Genomic DNA, 20,362 nt, shown 5'->3' with positions numbered 1-20,362 from the left:
GTTTGATTGCAAGGGCGTCGCGAGGGGGGACTTGGGGAGGTCTGCCTCCCCCCCCCCCCCCACGAAATGAGAGAAAATGACCGAAAAAAGGGAAAGAGATGGCCAAATCTATATTGTTCTATCACTTTGGTCCTTCCCCCGAACGAAATTTCTGGCTACGCCCGTTTGATTCACTAGAATTTCACACAGCAGATACAGTCGGCCCCCGTATTCGCGGGGGTTATTACGTTCCGGGGGTGACCGCGAATACGGAAATCCGCGACTAAGCGAAACCATAGGTTTTTTTTATAGGCTATATATCACGTTTATTGAACATCATGAGGAGAGCAGGGTGACACAGGGTGAGGTAGAAGGAGATGTGAAAGAGGGTGCAGCGATGTTGTTGGCGGTGTTTTCTAAAAGAACATTGTGATTTATGTTTGCCGTTTCCTCTTCTTCATATCGTCAAGTATTTAGACCAGCGTTTCTCAACCTTTTTTGACTCGCGGAGCCCTTTTAAGTAAAAAGATTCTATGGCGGAGCCCCGTTGGCCAATTTTTTAATTATTCATCGAAGTTACTGATTTATTTTTACTATTTGAAAATATTTATAATTATTTTTTTTTTAATTTTACTGGTTTTTTTTTTAATTTTCCGCGAGCGGCCGCGGAGCAACTGGAGAGTGCACAAAGAGCCCCGAGGGCTCCGCCGAGCACCGGTTGAGAAGCACTGATATAGACCATTCTCAAATCTCTCCCACTCCAACATGCCGACTTCTTCTTACTTGTACCACACTTCTTTTGATATCCCAGGCTGCGGTCTCCGGCCTTATGTGCCACTGGACGCACGTGAAATTTTTCTCCCTAGTCATTGGGTTCATCTATCCATTTTAGTCAAATGGCTTGTGCGTTACATCGAGTTGATAGCTGGCTTCATGGGAAGAACGACGCGAGTGATTCAATGCTTGCGAGCACGGGGCTGGACACCACTGCTATAAGTATTTGCAAACTTTTTCCGGACAAAAACCCACCTCTTTTGTGGTAATGGAATTAATCTGCTTTGCATCAGTACGGGGCTGTGAGTGGTTCCATCTATCTATCTATGAAACCAAACCTTACTTGCATAAAATTCTGATGAAATAGACGTTTCACCAGCCCTTTCACGAATCACTTAAGTGATTTGGTATGCACCACGGGCTGTTTAAGTGATCTAGAGCCGTGCCGCAGCTCACTCGAGTGATCTGTAAATGTGCCGATTAGTTCATTTTTACAAAATTATTTTCGAGGTCGTGAGCCACATCAGATAAATCCAAGATCCACATTTGGCCACATTTGGATTATGCATTAATGTGTTGCTCACATTGTAATTTTTGACAGTATATCATATACGTTAAACTGCCTAAAATTACGGTTTGAAGTAAATATTCTTCACAGCCATGGCTTCAGCAATTTCTCTTCTCGACAGATATCGGTAAGACTAAATTTCATTTCAAATGAAGTGCATATAAATTTCCCATATGACAAACCTAAAGTCCACAGGAAGAAACAGATGCACGAATACAGCAATGATCCGTAAAATGGATAAGTAAGCTCGTCGTAAACCCGGTTCCAGACGCATACAGACAGGTTGTCGATCAGAATGTCATGCACGATGTGCAACACACCGGAGACGGCCTGCCTGTGCACAGTCTTGCTCGAGTCCATCGCCGACACGCAAAGGCCATCAAACCATTCACACAGAAACGCAATTGAGTGTGCAGTTCGCTCCATATTGAGCCATTACGGAATAATATCAAAATCGGTTCAGAGGAAAGAAAGAATCGGTTCCTCCTGCGTTAACCGAAACGAATCATGGTACTCGGATGGCGATTAATCAGACCTTATTCCGTCAGAAAGGGATAAAATTAGTCGGTCATTGCTTATTCAAGACCATCGGAGAAGGACATCACGCGATGGGCCTGTCCGACTGTCTCAACACGCATCCCTCACACACACACACACGAAAATGTCTTTTTTTGAGGGTGAATAAACATTGGTAAACATTTAGAAAAAACACAAACACATGTTTCACCTCAGTCTTTTCTACAAGAAATTTGTCATATTAGTTACGACCTAATTGATGATCCAGTTTTCTTTTCTCTCCATGTCGTTTCCTGGGTCTCACCACGTATATAAGCGTCCGCCCCCGAATGAACAAGCCTATTCTTACGGGACAATAGTTGTAGGCAATACGCAGGAATAACATCAGTTCGTTCCGTCCTAATCATGTTGAGACCAAAGGTGAGTGAGCCATCGGAAAATCACTGTCATATCTTCCTATGAATAGGTTCCAGTGAGGGGAAAAAAATGTTGGTGTCTTTTTTGTTGTCTTTGACATGTAATATTGTGTTATTGTCATGGCCAAAGTTAATTCTTGTAGACAAGGATGCTCAACCTTTTGGAGAGTGCGGGCCGCTTCATAGGTTTCGAAACGTGTCTCCGGCTATTCAAGTGATCTGGGAAATGTGCTGCAGGCGACATAAGTGATCTGAAACTGTGATGTGGGTCACTTGAGTGATCTGAAAACGTGTCGCTTTGTTTATTTTTACGAAAATTGTTTTGAGGTCACGTGCCACATCAGATCACTCCGAGGGCCACATTTTGCCCGCGGGCCATAGGTTGAGCATGTGTGTTCTAGGAGCTGAATGCTAATGACCCTACGTGCTTGACCTAATGTTTCATGAAAATGGACAATGTTTCTTACTTTCTTATGATTTTTACGAATGATTGTATAATTGGAATGTGATCACACATACATTTCGTTTTCTTCTCTATATTATTAGTGGGCATGTGCCGTACTCGTTCTGTCCGTCGTGCTGGGCATGGCTTTCACGAAGAAAAAGTCCGGCCCAGCTGAACCATCGAAGAAAAATGGCGGGGGTGATTCGGATAGTACGACTACCAGAAAACCGACGATAACCATTGCTGCTGACGTGGAGGATCTGCTGGTCCAGGCCACTGGTTGGAACGGTGGCGGCGGAGGCGGTGGCAGTAGCGGGGGCTGGCCCAGCGGCGGAAGCAGCAAAGGAGGTGGCGGCAGCACAGGTTGGAAGTTAAACAAATTTTTTACCTAGTTTTCAGAAAATAATCAGCTTTTATTTCATGCATTCGGACGTCAGAACATCATTCAGCATATTTTCATTTCCATCCTTAATATTAGGCTGATCTTGAAATCGAAAAAAGTAATCTGTTATTCAGTGGTGAAAAAATTGGTTTAGTATCTATTCCCCCCCCCCCCAATTTCCTGCAGGTGGTGGAGGTGGTTCTTTGCAGGTCCAGGCGATTCCGGTGCAGATAAGTCTGATGCAGGCTCCGCAAGCCATGAACGGAGGAGGTGGCAAAGGCGGCGGAGGTTGGCCAAGCGCCATGATGAACGGAGGTTGGCCAAGCGGCAATGGTGGCGGAGGTGGCAAAGGGGGCAGCGGAGGAGGAGGAGGAGGATGGACAATGAATGGAGGGAACATGAAAGGTATGTAATACAGTACATGGTTTAGCATTCATACGGTGATTATGAGAAATATGAAAGCCCCCTTCGCTATACTTTGATGTTCTCGAACAACTTAATCACCACGATTCTGTAATTTGGTTTGGCTCGAACAATCGAAGGAGAAAAAGTGCTTTTCTGCCTAATGATTCTAGTGATCAAGGGTGGCTCTGGGAGGATTTTAGCTGGAAAACTACTTAATGGTAGAACCTGCTCTGTTATTTTGAATCATAGCCGTTCTGGTTCGGCTGTGTCAGAACTACCCAACCCATTCACTTCAAGATGCGCTCATTGAAAGAAAGTGCTATGAACATTCCGCAACACGTTTGTTCTTGGCTTCTCTCTTGTGAGCCATTACCAATACCCGTAAACTGCTACGCTCGGTTCATTTTGACAATCCCCTTTCAATTTCAGGTATGAACGGAGGTGGAGATCAGATGGCATTGGCTCTCCTGGCAGTTCCGATCAAAATCCAGCAGCAGCAACAGCCAAGTACCAGCGGAGGAGGCAGCAGTAAAGGCTCAACCAGCAAAGGCAGTGGTGGAGGCAGCAGTGGAGGGGGAGGGGGAGGATGGTGGTAAGAAAAATATAAAATTTATATCAAACATTTTCTTAGAGTACGTATAAGAAAAGCGTTAAAAAATAAACACTTTATTTAATCACAAGCCCAGTTTTTACTAGCATTGAAAACTCCATTTCAACGTTTTCAGTCGATAATTTAATTCTACTTGAATGAAAAATTATCCACTTAGAATCAGAATGCATCAATTGCTGCAACTGACATCAGTAATATCCTTATGGGTCGAAATAAAAACCACACAAAACCATCATAACTTTGATAGACAGCCTTTTCCACTGGGGAAAATATGGGAATTCGAATTATTAAATACGGAGAAACACGAGGAAAAAAAAGGCAATTGTCGTCAAAAGCGGGGATGTAAGTCTGCAAAATCACCATTGGTCGGTAAATTAAGGGCTACTAGAACTCGCAATGAATTGAAATATAGTTCACGGCAAAAAACGTTGAACTCATGATAGATATTTGAGAAGAATATTTATATATTTATAGCCGTAATTTTACCATAATGCAATAATTGATAAGTTGTGAAAATTACTTTCATTTACAATTTTAGGTAAGGTTACAAATTCAAATAAGCTTCGTTGAAATAATGGGGCAATTGTACATATGAAGAGGTCGGAATGACCAAAAATGCAGGTCATATGATTACGCTACTCGTACTATAAGTATGCGGTCCGTCAAATTGTTTTACACCAGTGGTTCTTAACCTTTTGTGCTCCGTACCTTTCATTCCAAGAATTTGGTCTCGGACTCTCTTTACAAAATAATATTCAGGGTCTATAATCAATTTAAAAACGAGTAAATTTTTTTTCTCATCTAAGCTCGAGGACCTCTCGAAAGGAGTCGGTTAACCCTTGCTCAAGAGCCCCTGTTTTAGAGTGGTATTCACCAACATGGTTTAAACTATAGTCACAATTTTTTGATAAGAGATCGACACGGATTGGTTAAATTCAGGGTTTTAACCAATCTATGTTGATCTCTTATCCAAAAATTGTAACTACATGTTCAAACCATGTCGGTGAATACCGCCCTTAGACAGTTAACTATAGTCCTTGAGTTTAGAAAGGTTGAGAAACGCTGCTGTGTTCGATCAATTTTATCTGTGATAGGAGAAAAGCGGAACGATAATCTGAATTTACGAAAAGTAGATTGCTGCAAAAGAAATATTCACGATAATTATTTTATAAAACCATTTGGCGGTGGGGGGGATTCCTACTTACAACTTCCATATTCACTTGACTCAATAACAGTTGAAATATTAGTCGGAAAGTCCTTATCGGAGATGGGTTCCGAGTCAGGCTTCCCAGCAGCATAGTGTATGAAATGCGCTCAGAAATAACGTCCGTAAGAAAATTTATATCGTTATTAATTATACGGGCAAGAAAAATAAATTTGCGGTCATTATTCTATGCTATCATCACTCTTTGATCGAAGGCAGTCAGAGAAGACACTAGAGAAATATTTCTATATCTGAAGGAGAACATTACTATATTCGTTTCTTTTCACTTCTTATATCGTTATATACCTACCTCTTCCTGCAGAGCAATTGAATTGCAGTAGAGTCTCGATACTTCGGGTTCGAGACCACCTCGGATAACTGAAAACTCAGCTTATCCAAAGGACAATAGAAACAACTCTCGGGGACAAGGAAAACCTATCTGTATTTAATTTATGGTTTTACTGTAACATATTGTGTAGTAAAAAAAAAGAAAATGCAAGGCCCATATCTTGGTCACCGGGCTGGTAGGCACTTACCCCCCCTCATCTAATGAAAAAATTGTTCTAACTTGTTTCCTTTGGATCCACGTTTTCGTACTTACTCTTACCTTTTTAGCACTAGAACGACAGAAGCGGTCATTTTGACCGCAAACCTGCTTTGACATGCGATTACAACCGAACGGTTTATCTCTTCACACAGAATTGAAATCAAGGGCAAATGAAATTTCTGCCAGAAATTATGAAATTTTAGTACTCTGATGATGAGTTTCGTTGATGTTTTCGACAAAATTATTTCATTCAGCGCACAATGCAATCAGCATCGAAAAGCTGTCTTACGTATGTATTTTACATTGTTCAAGATTTGGAGGTATTTACGGTTTTTTTATTCCGTACACGCAATCTCTTTGCTAATTTCTCAAACGTGTGTGTGTGTATTGTACTTCAAACCTTTCCGTGAACTGCCTAGTAAATATGAAGCAACGAATTACAAGAGCTCGAAAAATCCTGTACAGTCCAACCACTTTTCAAAGTAAGAAAACACGAGATTTATCTTTTTCATAGCAATCCCTTTTGTCCAAAAATCCAGAGCGATTGGTACATTTCATTGCAAAAATAAGTCAGAGACTGAACAGGTACTGTTTTAGAAGTTTCGGTAAGGGGCCGTTCAAGTATTACGTAAGCAAATTTTTAGCCATTTTTGACCCCCCCCCCCCCCTTGTCAGCAAAATTTCGTCATCAGCTCTGCCCCTCTGAATCCTAACTCATATTTTCATAAAAGGTGGTCGATGACGTAAGCATTATCCAAGCACCCCCCCCCTTCTCATCAAAAGTCAGCAAATCGGAAACCCCTTCCCCCCCCCCCCCATCGATGATGACGTAATACTTGAATAACCCCTAAGGAAAATAATTTTTGTTAATTTTTTTCAGTCGTTCTAGGTAGTTCGAAATTCCCGCAGCTCTCCATTGTTAATACTTGATTCACGGGTTTAATTCATTAGATTAGGGTTGCCAAGATCCATGTCCACTTTAAAACAGAAGTTCCAGTCCTGGAGGACCTGAGTAAATTTATCGTAAAAAAAAATCACTACAAATTTACTATAGATGGGACTGCTGTTTAGTCTGAGGGCCCACCCAAGACCCCGGCATAGGGATCAAGACCCCTTTAGTCGTGGACGGAGATACGGTCAAAAATCTTCTTCAAACTAAAATTAATGGAATTCATTTTTTGAAAAATTAAACAAAACGCATTCTTGGCAAAAAAGAAAAATATTGAGCTTTTTAGAAGAAATTTCGAAAAATTCCAGCACCTCGGATTATCCGGAACCTCGAACTTTCGAGACTCTACTGTAAAATAATCATTTGTTATAAACGAAATTATACAATCATTCCCAACTTGCTCAAGTCTCTCTCTCTCTCTCTCTCTCTCTCTCTCTTTCTTCCTCTTCTAAAGCTGTATATCCAATATAACATTATTATCTATAGTCGTGAAGTTATCTCCCATTCATTGTTTACCTTCTCTGTACAATCATTTGGTTCCATGGCCAGTAATGCATACGAGTATTATATGAAAATTTCTTCAGAAGTGGATGATGGAATCTGAAAAAGTTACTAAACGTGATCAGAGAATTACAATAAATCTCACGTGAATATTCAAAAAACAAAAATACTTCTTTTTGACACTTTAAATAAAAAATTAACCCCCCCCCCCGGCAAATTTCAATTTTGGTTTTTATTAGAAATAGCTAGATCGATGTTGTGGAAATTATTATACAAATACAAAATCAGAGACCACAACAAGCGAATTGCCCAATTTATTGATTGAAAAAAAAAAAAAAACAGTGGCATAAAATGAAAAAATTTCCTATCGCAAAACGACTGAAAAAATTACATTTAGAACTAGACGGAATAGAAATTCATTTCAACTATAGCTGCAAAATCAGCAATTGTAATCGCAAAACCGAAATTGTCCATTTTATCCTAATTTATTCTAATGAGGTTGACCATGACAGTTTGCCCTGTCTTTACTGAAGCTTCGAATATTTGATAGTAGAATGAAATACCTTTATAAATGAGCTTGCTCCTCTATAAATGATGCTTGAAAGCTGTCTTATATTGTAGTATATTATTATCGATCCGAATTGGTTTGAAATTTCTGTTCAGTTAAAAAGTGCACCATAGATTTTTTTTTTTTACGTTCAAAAATTTTAAATGAAAATAAAATTTGAGACTAAACATGTCCACCCACATTCATTAAAGTTTCTAAAAATTGTCTACTAAAGCACATTCCACAAAAGATGGTGTTTACTAGCGCGTCATCTGCTGTTGACTTTAACACTAATTTCTGCATTGATGGATAATTTGGTAATGTGTTTGTCTTTTCTTTGGAAAAATCCATGGTTGTTAGTTAATATTTGATAAAATTTATAACAGTTGAGTTTAATGAAAGTGAAATTTGGTCGATATTTACGCGTTCCAATTAAAATTAGTTTCGGTTTTATTAGAGACATCTGCTGTCAACTATATGTATATTCTGATTTTATGTGTATTTCAAAAGATTTTTTCCCCCATTTTCTTTTGAAAAAAAATTGTAAATATACATTAAAATCTATCATTTTAACAATGCTTGAGCCCACTTACAACAAAATAGTATATACAGTCCAATACCGTTGTAACGAACTCTAAGAGACCGTAGAGATCACTTCGTAATAACGAAATTTTACGTTACAAAGGAATTATAGATGTTTTACACTGTTTCTATTTAAACTTATTTGGGGGATTAGAAAAGTTTTCGTTAGAACGAGATTTTTTCGCTATAACGTTATTCGTTAAAACGGGAATCGGCTGTACTAAAATTATCGGTCAATATAAAATTTTTTCTTCCGTCTCCGTGAAATTCCAGCCAAAAAATAATGTTATAAAATTTGTTATCGATTTCAGCGTCATATCTATTTTTGACTTAAGATGATACTTTCTGTTTTTACACGTATAAATTTTTTAACGTTATATCGTTTATCTTCAATCTGAGAAATCATTTTCTCAATAATTTATAGAGAATACTTGATTATTTTGATAAGTTGTGATTTTTTATAAAATAATCGGATACGGTGAAATTATACAAATACCACGCCAAAACAGGCAAATTGCCCAACGAGGTGGCTGACTTAAGAACATCATGGATCCCCGAGCCATTTTTTGGAGGCCCTACCTACTACTGCTACACCACACATGCACCCCGCCGCCACCTCTTTAGTCCAGATATATTGCCCTGTTTCTATTAGACTTTGACTTTGAAGGACCGAACGCACCCCACTTCACATCTCTCAGAGAGATATCTAAGTGTTCCCGAAGGGTGGATATGTCCGGAAATTTTATTAAATAACAAGTACATAGAGATAGATTTAGGGCAATCGGGCCCAATAACAATGATTAATTTAGAAATCTCGCATATAACATCCCTCGATCGTCTCTCTGCACCAGGATCGTCCTTGAGCTTCGGCGAGTATTTCTATTAGAGAATGTCATTATACCACAGTAGTCAAACTCAGTTATAACGACATAGAAGATTCCAAGTAATTTTTTCGCTGTAACCGAGTCGTTGTTATAACCGAGGTGGACGTTTTCAAAACCCTTTTTCGACGAAAATATAATCGGATGCAGAAAATAAACCAAACTACTACTATGCGTAAAGTTGTTATTTTATTACGGTTAGGATGACTATATTTGCCCGAGAAAGGAAAGGTATAGGAAATATGTATCATATATTCGAGACATCGCCAATTGTTCCTAAAAATCTTGGCGAAATCACCAAATATTATATCACGTAATTACTCTTGGCTAAAAATGAAATGATACAGCTCAGAAAATTGCATTTTTGAGTTATGCACGCCATGAGAACAGTGGAAAATGCCTCTACCCCCCCCCCCCCCATATTGCAAAACAGCAACAAATCCCAATTCTGCTTATACCTCCACTAAAATTAAATCTGAGCCGACTTTCATAGAGTTCCACAGATGAAGTGAATCTTTAACATTCACATAGAGTTATTGCCCTTTTGAACTGGGCCGTCGAAATCTTTTTCATTCTAAATTCCAGTATAGATTAAGAATTAAAATAAGCTTCAGGAAAAAGATCGGAGAAAACGTGACATTTTTTATAAGAAAATTTGGGAAGGACAAAATTACGGGAAAATTACGGTGATGTTCCGTGTACGGATCACATATATTAATGAGAACACACACACGTCAGAATATCAAATATATAATGAATCTTATTTTTGGCATTAGATATAATAAAACAATAGATAAACTTGTTCCAATGTGATGAGCTCCAATTCTGGAAACTTCTTGGGAAAACTCCATGGAAGCAAAAACGGGGGGGGGGGAGGAAATGCGCCGTTATAACCGGGTCTAACTATATCATGCTATATTTTTTATGTTTCCTACAACACAATTCATATAACATATTTCTATTTCAGGGACTGAAAGACCTAGAATGAGTCACTTTGGCCTCGCGTAGATTTATTTATTGCAACAGTCATATCGGTGAGGATCAGTATTGACCACCTCTTCGATTCTTTATTCCTATTTTTTTTTTAAAAATCTTAATTTTGAGAAAAAATGGTTTCATTGTTATTTTTAGTGGACCTAAAATGAAACTGAAGATATCTCCTTCGAATGTTATTTAACATCGCAAGGTGAATAATAATGGTCCCATTTGAAGACGTACGTTCAATGATTTGTGTCTGCGTTTAAAACTGTATCGTTCATCTGAAATTATCGTATGTAATTATGCTAATGTGTTTCTAGTGAAATAAATGATATGGATCACTCAATATTTATTGCAATGAAATATCTTTTATCCACTCTGCATTATTTAAAAAATAACTCTTTGAATATTTTTTATGAATGAATGAATTTTATCTTCATGTCTAATTCTGGTTTTCAAAATTTTCATTAGAAATAAATTTTTAAATTCAAGCTTTAAAAAATTAGAGTGACCAATCAAAAAATACATTCGTTTGTTACAATACTGTGTATTTTAATTTATGTTACATGATACACACATATTAACATAAAGAATCATCGAGACTTAAGATAAATAGTTAGTATAAATATATATAATATAAATTAATAATTAAATTAATAATAATAAATTAAATATAAATAATAATAAATTAATTAATAATTAAATTAAATAAATATATATAATATACCTTTATAAGGTAATGATAAATACACTTTTTGATACGATCTCGTAAATTACAAATTCTAAACAAAAAGAAGCTATACCGTAAAATCGCATTAATATGACCTCCAGCATATATCCAGAAAAAGGGTTTTTTTGCGGTCTGTGCTGCAACAAGGTGGTCTGGATGTGGCATATTGTTGTAAGGTTATTACATTCATCTAGAATCTAGATCAAAACGAATATCATTCCATCCAATAATTTCTGGAAAATGTCAATATCTGCAAGATTTATATAAAGACCGAGTTGGGTCCAAATGTGCTCGACTGAGTTCAAGTCTAAAGAGTGGGGGAAACCTGAAAAAGTACTTTCAAATTGTAGTCATGCTGTCAATCATAGTAACCATCTAAAGTTTTCAGATATTTCTGGATCACATGGTATATCGTATTACCGTTCTGGAAGTTGCCATCCAGAAGAGACAATAAACATTTATTGATGTACATGATCTGCGAGGACAAATTCAATATCATAACGGTTGAAAGTAGATTCAAGAAGTATATCAGTGAATCTATTCAATGCCAAAATAAAATTTCTCAGACAATGACGCTGCTATCACTAGCTCGTATTCTTTCTACTATAGTAACAGAATTTATTCTCGCAGTAGTATCGATACCACAGTAGTCATCCATTTCCACGTGGCATAGAATCTGATTTATTCAAAGAAAGAACTCCCTGTCAATCAGAATCAGTCTCACTTCAATACCTTGCACTTGAAGTCATATAACCAAAGCAACTTCGTTATTGGAACTATTCTTCTTCATTGGAGTACCATAAACAGCAGAGTTCACTACAAGGCCATGCAGCTTCATTTTTCGTTTGGACAGTAGATTGCTCCTGCTTGCTGTGTTTTTCCAACCTCTTTCGGGGTGCGAATGCGAGCCTGGTCTTCATTTGAACTCCTCGTAGAAAGCAGGCAGGCCTTCAACACCATAATTACATACCAAAAAAACTCGTGCTACTGCCATTTTCACTTCAAAATATGGAAGACAGATGAGGGCACCAGCTTAACAGAAACATGCATAACTCTGACAATATAAATACGTTAGGACCACACATAAATTCAGAACACAAATTCTGGCATGTACCATTTCGCCAGAAATTCCACAAAGGAATGTTTATGAGGTGCAGTTATATAGTAATACGTAAATTGCTCAACTGTGGTGTCTCGGCCGGCGTTCAGCTCTCACATCAATGCCTCAACTGCCTTTACTTCAGTCAATCACTGTGATGCTATTTGTGATGCAATTTCTTATACGATCGGCAACCGAAATATCGGCAAATCCACCGAACACCCGAGTGCTTGGTTGAAAAACCGACAATCACCGCATTTGTAAAATCTGGTAAATTGTTTTTCTTAACCCGAGACAGTAACGACAGACACACTTTCATTGTGTTTGCATCTCAATTTACATTCGCACCGAGCCAGCTTGTGACTCGCCTTATTTTATCAGCTACACGCAGTTGATAACAAAAATATGAGGTGGTTACAATAATATGGTTCAACGGTGTGTTTCAAATACGAGATGAAACCATTATAATGAAAAAAAAAACAAATTTTCTAGAAATGAATTGTAGAAAAAAAAAATTACAGAAAAAAACAAACTTTCTCATCATCTGAGCTTCAAAAAATACATTTACCTCTCAAATATCTGTTGAAACACTTTATATATCCCCCTATACATACAATACTATTAGAATTCATCGAACTCTGACTGCATTAGAATGAAATTCAAGATCGAATTAATAATAATTCCTGGACATTACTGGGCCGGATCGTCATTCCAGTGTCTCTTTTCCCCTGATGGTATAAGTTCAAGTTGCTAATATCTTGAAATTAATTAATTCCTTCTTTTTCGTGACATTTCATGCATTTCATTAAGGGGAAAAACACGACTGAATTTTCAGAATTCACGGAAAAATCTCTCTGTTTAATTTTTCCTCTCGTTTTAGATGAACTTTGAAGGCGAGGTTATGTACAACATGTAGTATATATCTTTTTTAACTAACTTTTCTCACACACACCTTCTTCTTCTTTTTAACTCATACCAATTTATACCAGGAAAATATAATGAAGGCTATAAATCTAGTAAAATGAATGAAGCAAACTTCCTATAACATATAAATAACGAACGAAGATTCATGATTGAGTTCCCTGTTTTTTTGTTTTTTTTTTACTAGGTAAAAAATAAAACATTTGATTTATTTTTGGGTGTTTTTCGTTGCGTGGGCGTTTTTTTTTTTGGGATATAGAAGAAATAACTCACGCTAAAAATCCATCAAATATATTGAAAACGAGAGAGATAAACATCCTTTACGTTGCTTTTCTTCAAGGAAGAAAAATATTTAAATATTGGAATGTTCTTTGCATTATTGTCATTATTGTGAGAAAAATTATCTGAAAAAACTACTGATGCGTCCAATTTTGCTTTCCTCTAAAATGGCATTTATTTACTTTTGCCTTGTAAATTTATATATGAAGTGTCTTGCTTTTATCTAATGTGAAATTATTTTTACGCATTTAGTTTATTTCAGTATTTTCTTATTCATTATTTGTTAAAAAAATAAACGTACTTTTAGGTATAAGATTTTTTTTTTTTGCCTTTTGTTTGATAATATTCGTAAATTAATGCTAAATTTATCCAAGGTAATATACATAATTTATTTATGAAATAAGAATTCATTCGTGAAAAAAGTGATGATTTCTCTGCGAAAATCATCATCAGTAATAAATTCATTCACGATAATATTTGCGAATTTATTCACGATAATATTTGCGAATTTATTCACGATAATATTTGCGAATTTATTCACGATAATATTTTCGAATTTATTCCCGATAATATTTACGAATTTATTCCCTATAATATTTGAAATATTTACGAATTTATTCCCTATAATATTTGAAATATTTACGAATTTATTCCCTATAATATTTGAAATATTTACGAATTTATTCCCTATAATATTTGAAATATTTACGAATTTATTCCCTATAATATTTGAAATATTTACGAATTTATTCCCTATAATATTTGAAATATTTACGAATTTATTCCCTATAATATTTGAAATATTTACGAATTTATTCCCTATAATATTTGAAATATTTACGAATTTATTCCCTATAATATCTGAAATATTTGCGCATTAGTGTATGTGATAATATTGGCGTTGAATATTTATTGCTTGATAATATTTGTGAAATAATACTGAACTTATTCATGACAATATTCGTAATAACTAATAATTTATGATTAATAATTAATTCGTAAATAAGTAAAGAATTTTTTTGTGATAATATTCGTGATTTCGATAACTCATTTCATTGCAAACGACTATGTTTCAAAAGAACGAACTTTAATTTCATTAAAATATCAAAAATTATGAATATTATGACTTTTCGAGATGAATCTTACATATTTCAAGCGAAAAAAAAATTTTAAAGAAAAGAAGAGGAATTTTGATCAGTGTTTTTCCCTTAATCATAAAAGTATCTTTATCGAAATCTTCATATTTTTTTTTAATTAAAAATAAACTTTTATATCAAATTTCAACAAAGTTGATTTGCCTAATTTAAACTTCCCAGGAAGTCCTCAGGTGAGTAACTGATACTGAAGTACATAAAATCGAAAGATAGAATATAGATTTACAAGAGTTTAATGTAATATATAGTCATAATCTTGACAAATGGGCCTTCCCGTCATTAACATAAGAAACATCTACAATGGAACCTCTCATAACTGACATTCCCCTTAGCGGATAGCGGACACCTCCACTGACGGACACAATTTTGAATTACATTGACGGAAATCAATGTGTCTTACTTTCCGTTATCAAGACGTCCGTTCCTAAAAATCAAGACGTCCGTTATCGGAAGAGGAAAAATACCGAAATGTATGAAAAAAGGTGGATGTGTACCCCTTTTGATAAAAACGACCATCTTTACATTGCGATTTCTACCAAAAATATTCCCGTCTGAATGATCTCGGTTGCATAATCTGACAGGGCTTATCCCAAAGATTTACAAACTGTTAAAAATTGCATTTCGAAAAAAAGTGGAAATGTGCTTTTTGAAAAAAAAAATGAGCTCCTCATATAACTATTCTATTTTTTCTAAATGCATGGGATCGAACGGCCCGAGAAAGGAAAAAAAAAAAAAGAAATGACCAAGGCGTCTGATAGGTGTAAGAGAAAAAGATGGAAGAGGCATTTTTTTTTAAAGTCGTAAATCATGATATGCTTCTTCTTGAGAACACAGTAGCCAGAAAGGGTTGGTCATCATTATCATCATCATGTACGTACTATTGGAGATATAGATAAATACTATGCACTAACAAGGAAGAAAAAAAGAATGTGCCCAAAATGGAGAGATAACCGAGGTGAAATGGGCGGAAAATTTCTATCTGAAAATAAAAATCAAAAAAGAAATAAAAGCATGATTCCCCAATGATTACTTACTATATTCTACTACTATAAAATGCTATTAGTTATTTGCCCTCCGCTGTACTTCCTTTCTTGTTAGATATGTATTCCTTCCTTCCGCTCATCAAAAACTCCCACAGAAACCTGTCTAATTTTTTTAGTATTATTATCATTATTTTGATGAAGAACTCATCCTTCTTTACTTGACGTAAATGCACAAAGTCGGGTGTAATGGAATGCTACTCATTGAAATTGTTCGCAATTTTTGACATTATAAAGCCATCAAACCCAACGAGGTATATACTGTGTTTCCTCAAAAATAAGAGCTAACCAAAAATTAAGATCTAACTTAATTTTCCAAAATGCTCATAATAGAAGCCCTACCCGTCAAAAATAAGTCACAGTTAAAACCGTCACCCAGACGAAAGCATTTTGTACATCTGTCACGATATGCGACGGGTTTATTGAAACAGACATTACTAATATTAATATGATATGATATTAGTGACATTTAAATTTTAAATAAATAATAATGCAAATTACTTGAGATTTGTGTGGAAAGCACACAAAATTATGACTTTGGGCAAGAAGTAAATAATGAGTAATGAATATATATTCCAGAGCACAGTGTTTCTCAACGTTTATGAACCCAAGGACTACTAAAATTTCTAAAATGATTTGATGGAACACTAATTTACATTACTATTTTGTGGGCTTTCGACAAGGCCCCACTAGGGTGGAGTTGGCAGTGTTTCAGCCTTAGGACCCGGGATAATTCTTATCAATTTTTTTCACACTATAAATTCATGATTTAGGGGGGGCCTTCCTGTACAATGGGGCAAGCATATTCTTCGAAATAGGATGAGTGATGGGAATCTAGGTATATCTGGTTCTTCGGACTGAATTATAGCACCGATTTTTTTTATTCGAACCTACGGTGGGAAAACACACAATAAAAAATACATACAATTAAATAATTTTCATTCAGTGTGGATATATTTTCATAAGTCTGCTTGCGGACAATCTATTGCATCTTCCCAGACCACTTCTGGTCCGCGCACCACAGGTTGAGAAACGCTGGTTCAGAGTAAGGAATCCAGATTCTTGATATTGTTGTAAACAAACTATTCAAGAACCATTTGCGACGGAAATGAATGACTTACATTGAAAATAATATGGTAAGAAATTAGCTTGAAAACTTTCTTAAGCCCACCCAGCAAGAAGTCAAGATTCAAATGAACAAGAAATATTCATTTCTCTCGATTTAGGAGAGTGCTATTGTCGAGAGAGTATAAAGACCAGTGGTTCTACAGGAAATAAATAGGAAAGCTCACGCGTTCATGTACGCATGTTTTATTTGCAAAAAAACAACAAAAATTGAATTCTATAATTATACAGTGGATCCTGCTAAATAATGTTCCCACTTAGAGAACGTTTCCCTCGCTGTACGACTATTTTCCGTGTGTAAAAATTCTTATTAATACTCATAGAGATTTCCCGTTTAAAACGTTTCCCACTTACAACTTTTTCATGATGGCTTTTCGAAAAGCGTTATAAGTTGGGGTCCACTATATATATTCTTATTTTCTCCTAAAATTCTATCTTTGAGTAAAACCAAACGATTTACTTACACGCCAGAAGCCAAACTATATGCTACCATTGAATTTCTTATCTTAATATGTTGAAAGTTTATTTTATTCTTTCGCCTTCACGTTTACAGGCATCGATACTTTTGACATAGCCTCCCACTCCATTCTAATTTCGTTTTTGCACTGCACATTGAGTGACACTGTGAACACGAAATGACAGTACTTTACACAAATTTACAAAAAAAAAATTTTTTGATCGTGATGAGGCCCGAAAACTGGGTGTTTCGGTGGTTCTGCCCAAATCCGAAATTTCGGGAGGGTCTATTTTCCACTCTTCTATTAAGTAAGTAGATATAGTGATTTTTCTCATGAATTTATAAAATGAAATATTTAAAAAGGTATGGATGATCTCTCTGGTCAATTTTATAGGCGTAAAGTTGGGGGTGGGGGTCTTATATTCCAATATCGTAAACTGGGGTAACTTTAGGACAAGCATTATTTTCATATTTGAAATTATGTGGTGGGCTGAGTTTTCGTGCTATCGTCACGTTCTTGATCTAGAACTATTCCCAATAATTGGTAAAATGCCCTGAGGTGTTTAAATATATTCTAAGCGATGCTTGTGTGTGTGTTGTTGGCAACTTGTTTCTTCTCTTCTTAGTAATTACCATAGCTTTGTAAAACCTCTTAAAACTTTAATTAGTCAAAATCACATGTCAAGTGGAAACAAAGTAAGTACTTATTCAATTTATAATTTTATGATAATTAATTTACTGTTTGAATTATTTTTATATGTTAATTAGTTGTTTTTTTACTTAATAAAATGTAAACATGTTACATTTGACGGGGTAACATTAGAACATAGCTGTCTAAATTTTTTGTTTTCGTTTGTTGTGACCTTTGAGTCCGAAGTTAATTGCATGTAAATGGCAGGGAAATATTGGAAGTGACCAAACAAAGAAGACAAACTTTGGTGCCCTGCTTCGAATTTGATGAAAGAAATTCATGTGCCCAAAAAAAAGGTGATTTATTTCTAGTCGTCATGAAAAAATGGGTTTGATTTAACCTAATTAATTAATATTTATAAAATTTTCACCTACTTTTGGGTTTCAATAATACGTTTTAAATAAGTGAAGAATTTTCAATCTTTTTGCAACTTCCCATCATTTGTATTTCAAAAAAAGTAGCTTAAAACTTGACTAGTTATCATTTCCCTTTTTGTATTTCAGGTTCATTTCATTTTTTTACTTTATTGTTGAAAGCTGTATAAAAATAAAATTTCTAGTTGTGTTCTTAAATTTTAAAAGAACAAAAAGAACTTTACTCTGGGAAAAAAACAAAGAAAAACAAAAATTTTTAAGAAACACTAAAAAATTCACCATTTTTTTTCTTATTATAAAACTTCTGTAGCATTTTTACAGGGTAGTAACCGGGTAACAATCGGACAAGAGTATTAATATGGCTTTCACAATGGAAAAAAAAGGTTTGTCCCAAAGTTACCCCGGAATACGGGGTAATAAGATTGTTGCAAACATTATTGAGGAAAAAACTCAGGCCCATGGGTCTGATATAAAGTTAACGAATGGTCCTGTTAGCTTCTCTGTGGTGCAAACATCAAAGAAAAACTTTGTATAATAAAGTTTTTTTTGAAATATTTCAAGAATCTTTGCTTGAGGGCGGATCTCATGCAGGATGAAACATTTTTTGCAAGGTTTGCAGAATTTTGTGAATTTTATGCAATTTTTTTTTCTCTAGAGTGTTTTTTTTTTTTCATAATCATCGCACGACCGTCTTGAAGCGTTATCATACCCGAGCACAACTCATAGGGGTCTTTGGTGCATAAGATGCTTCGTGAAAGAATTTCACAGCAAATAGCATGAATTTTTACAAGCTTGTCGGGGGACTAAGGTGCGTTTTGCGTCGCCCGTGGAACTCCAACGCTGGTTGTAGCCCCCTGAATCGTCAAGCAATTTTCCCTACCAGAGTTACTTTAAAAATTTGAATTCTTGGGAATCACTCAGTAGTAGTCTGAATACTTAGTCACACCTGAAAATTCAGATGAATCCATCGATCTCTGTTATTTGAATGAAATTGCGTAAACGTAGTTATCGATGTGATGAGTCAGTTTGTATATTATGACCGTTTTTAGGCATCGGTCCAAGCAAAATACCAAACTGATGATGATCATGTAATAATACTGATGAATTTCATATGATACTCTTCCACCAGTTAAAAATAATAATAACAACATTTTTCATTAATATTATCATCTCTCGCGTACTCATTTCCTTCCGACTACGTTTTGCTTTGGATTTTTTTTTTCTTTTGCCATTTCTTAAAATAGACGTGACTTTTAGCTGACGGCGTATTGAACTCAGACCGTATATCGTCATTTTGTGCCGTCGTCGTCGTGGTCATCGTCCTTCCATGTGCTTTTTCTGTAGGGCGACAGAAATGCGCATACATATTTATACTGTAATTACGGATACCACGCACTAGCTACTGTCAAAGTCATTAAGGACGATCTTTTCTTAAGATGGTTAGTTGTCTCTACGTGATTCACACCGCTCAAGGGGACGTCGATGGACGGATGAAGAGGTTATCTATAATATATTAAATAGTTTCTTCTCCTCATCCAGTTTTTTATACTTGTCCATCCTTTTCTTCTTTTTCCCAAGAATGTTTGCTTAGCTAACTACGTATTTATACAGGGTGTCCTGTAAGTCCTAATTCGGACTTTATCTTATCAATCGTTCGTTATAGAGGTATGGTTCCAGTTTAAAAAAAATGCTGAAATTGTATTCAGAAATTACCCTGTAACAGCTTTGAGAAAGTGAAAATACGATAAAAAAAAATCTACATTTTTATAGTCCTTTAACTTCTAATTATCTAGCGCTATCTCTTTTGAGCCCAAACAAAAAAAAAATCAAATTTTTTTAACTGCAGTATTCGGTGAGACATTTTAATTCAAAATCCGGGAAAAAGTTCGTAAAGAACAGCATATATGAGGGAAAGAATCATTGTCTGTTACTTTAGGCTGTTTTTTTTTTCTCCTAACTTTACTACGATTATTGAATTCAAATACCTCAGTGAATATTGCATTTAAAAATATGGATTTTTTTTTCTGTTGGGCTCAGAAGAGACAGCGCCACAACTTTCTAATTGGAGGTTAGAGGACAGGAGCATTGTATAAAAGTTTAGATTTTTTTTGTTTTTGTTTTGGGGCACACTGTATTTTTACTCTCCAACCTCAGTGTTAGGAATTAGCTATTGAATGACGGTAAGAGAATACACATCTAAAAAACATT

At 35.6% G+C, this 20,362-nt stretch overlaps 1 protein-coding gene across 2 annotated transcripts; it reads left to right on the top strand.

The window, feature by feature from the left end:
- Positions 1-2,197: 2,197 nt before the first annotated feature.
- On the top strand, positions 2,198-10,611 carry LOC149078778 (uncharacterized). 2 transcript variants are annotated; one of them, XR_016193834.1, is made up of 6 exons: positions 2,198-2,257; positions 2,800-3,061; positions 3,267-3,485; positions 3,915-4,077; positions 10,274-10,340; positions 10,438-10,611. XR_016193834.1 is itself a non-coding variant. In XM_089240511.1 (5 exons), the coding sequence occupies exons 1-5, from the start codon at positions 2,243-2,245 to the stop codon at positions 10,278-10,280; spliced, it is 666 nt and encodes a 221-aa protein (XP_089096637.1). In that variant the 5' UTR covers positions 2,198-2,242; the 3' UTR covers positions 10,281-10,611. The 2 variants fall into 2 exon arrangements, 1 of the variants encoding a protein (XP_089096637.1); XM_089240511.1 differs by having other exon boundaries at positions 10,274-10,611.
- Positions 10,612-20,362: the final 9,751 nt, after the last annotated feature.

Source organism: Pholcus phalangioides, unplaced genomic scaffold (assembly GCF_987345545.1).
Source record: "Pholcus phalangioides strain wild (caught in Gottingen) unplaced genomic scaffold, Ppha-v1.0 ptg000013l_1, whole genome shotgun sequence".
Taxonomy (NCBI): Eukaryota; Metazoa; Arthropoda; class Arachnida; order Araneae; family Pholcidae; genus Pholcus; species Pholcus phalangioides.
The sequence above is the reverse complement of the archived record's forward strand: the minus strand, read 5'-3'. Positions and strand labels throughout refer to the sequence as shown.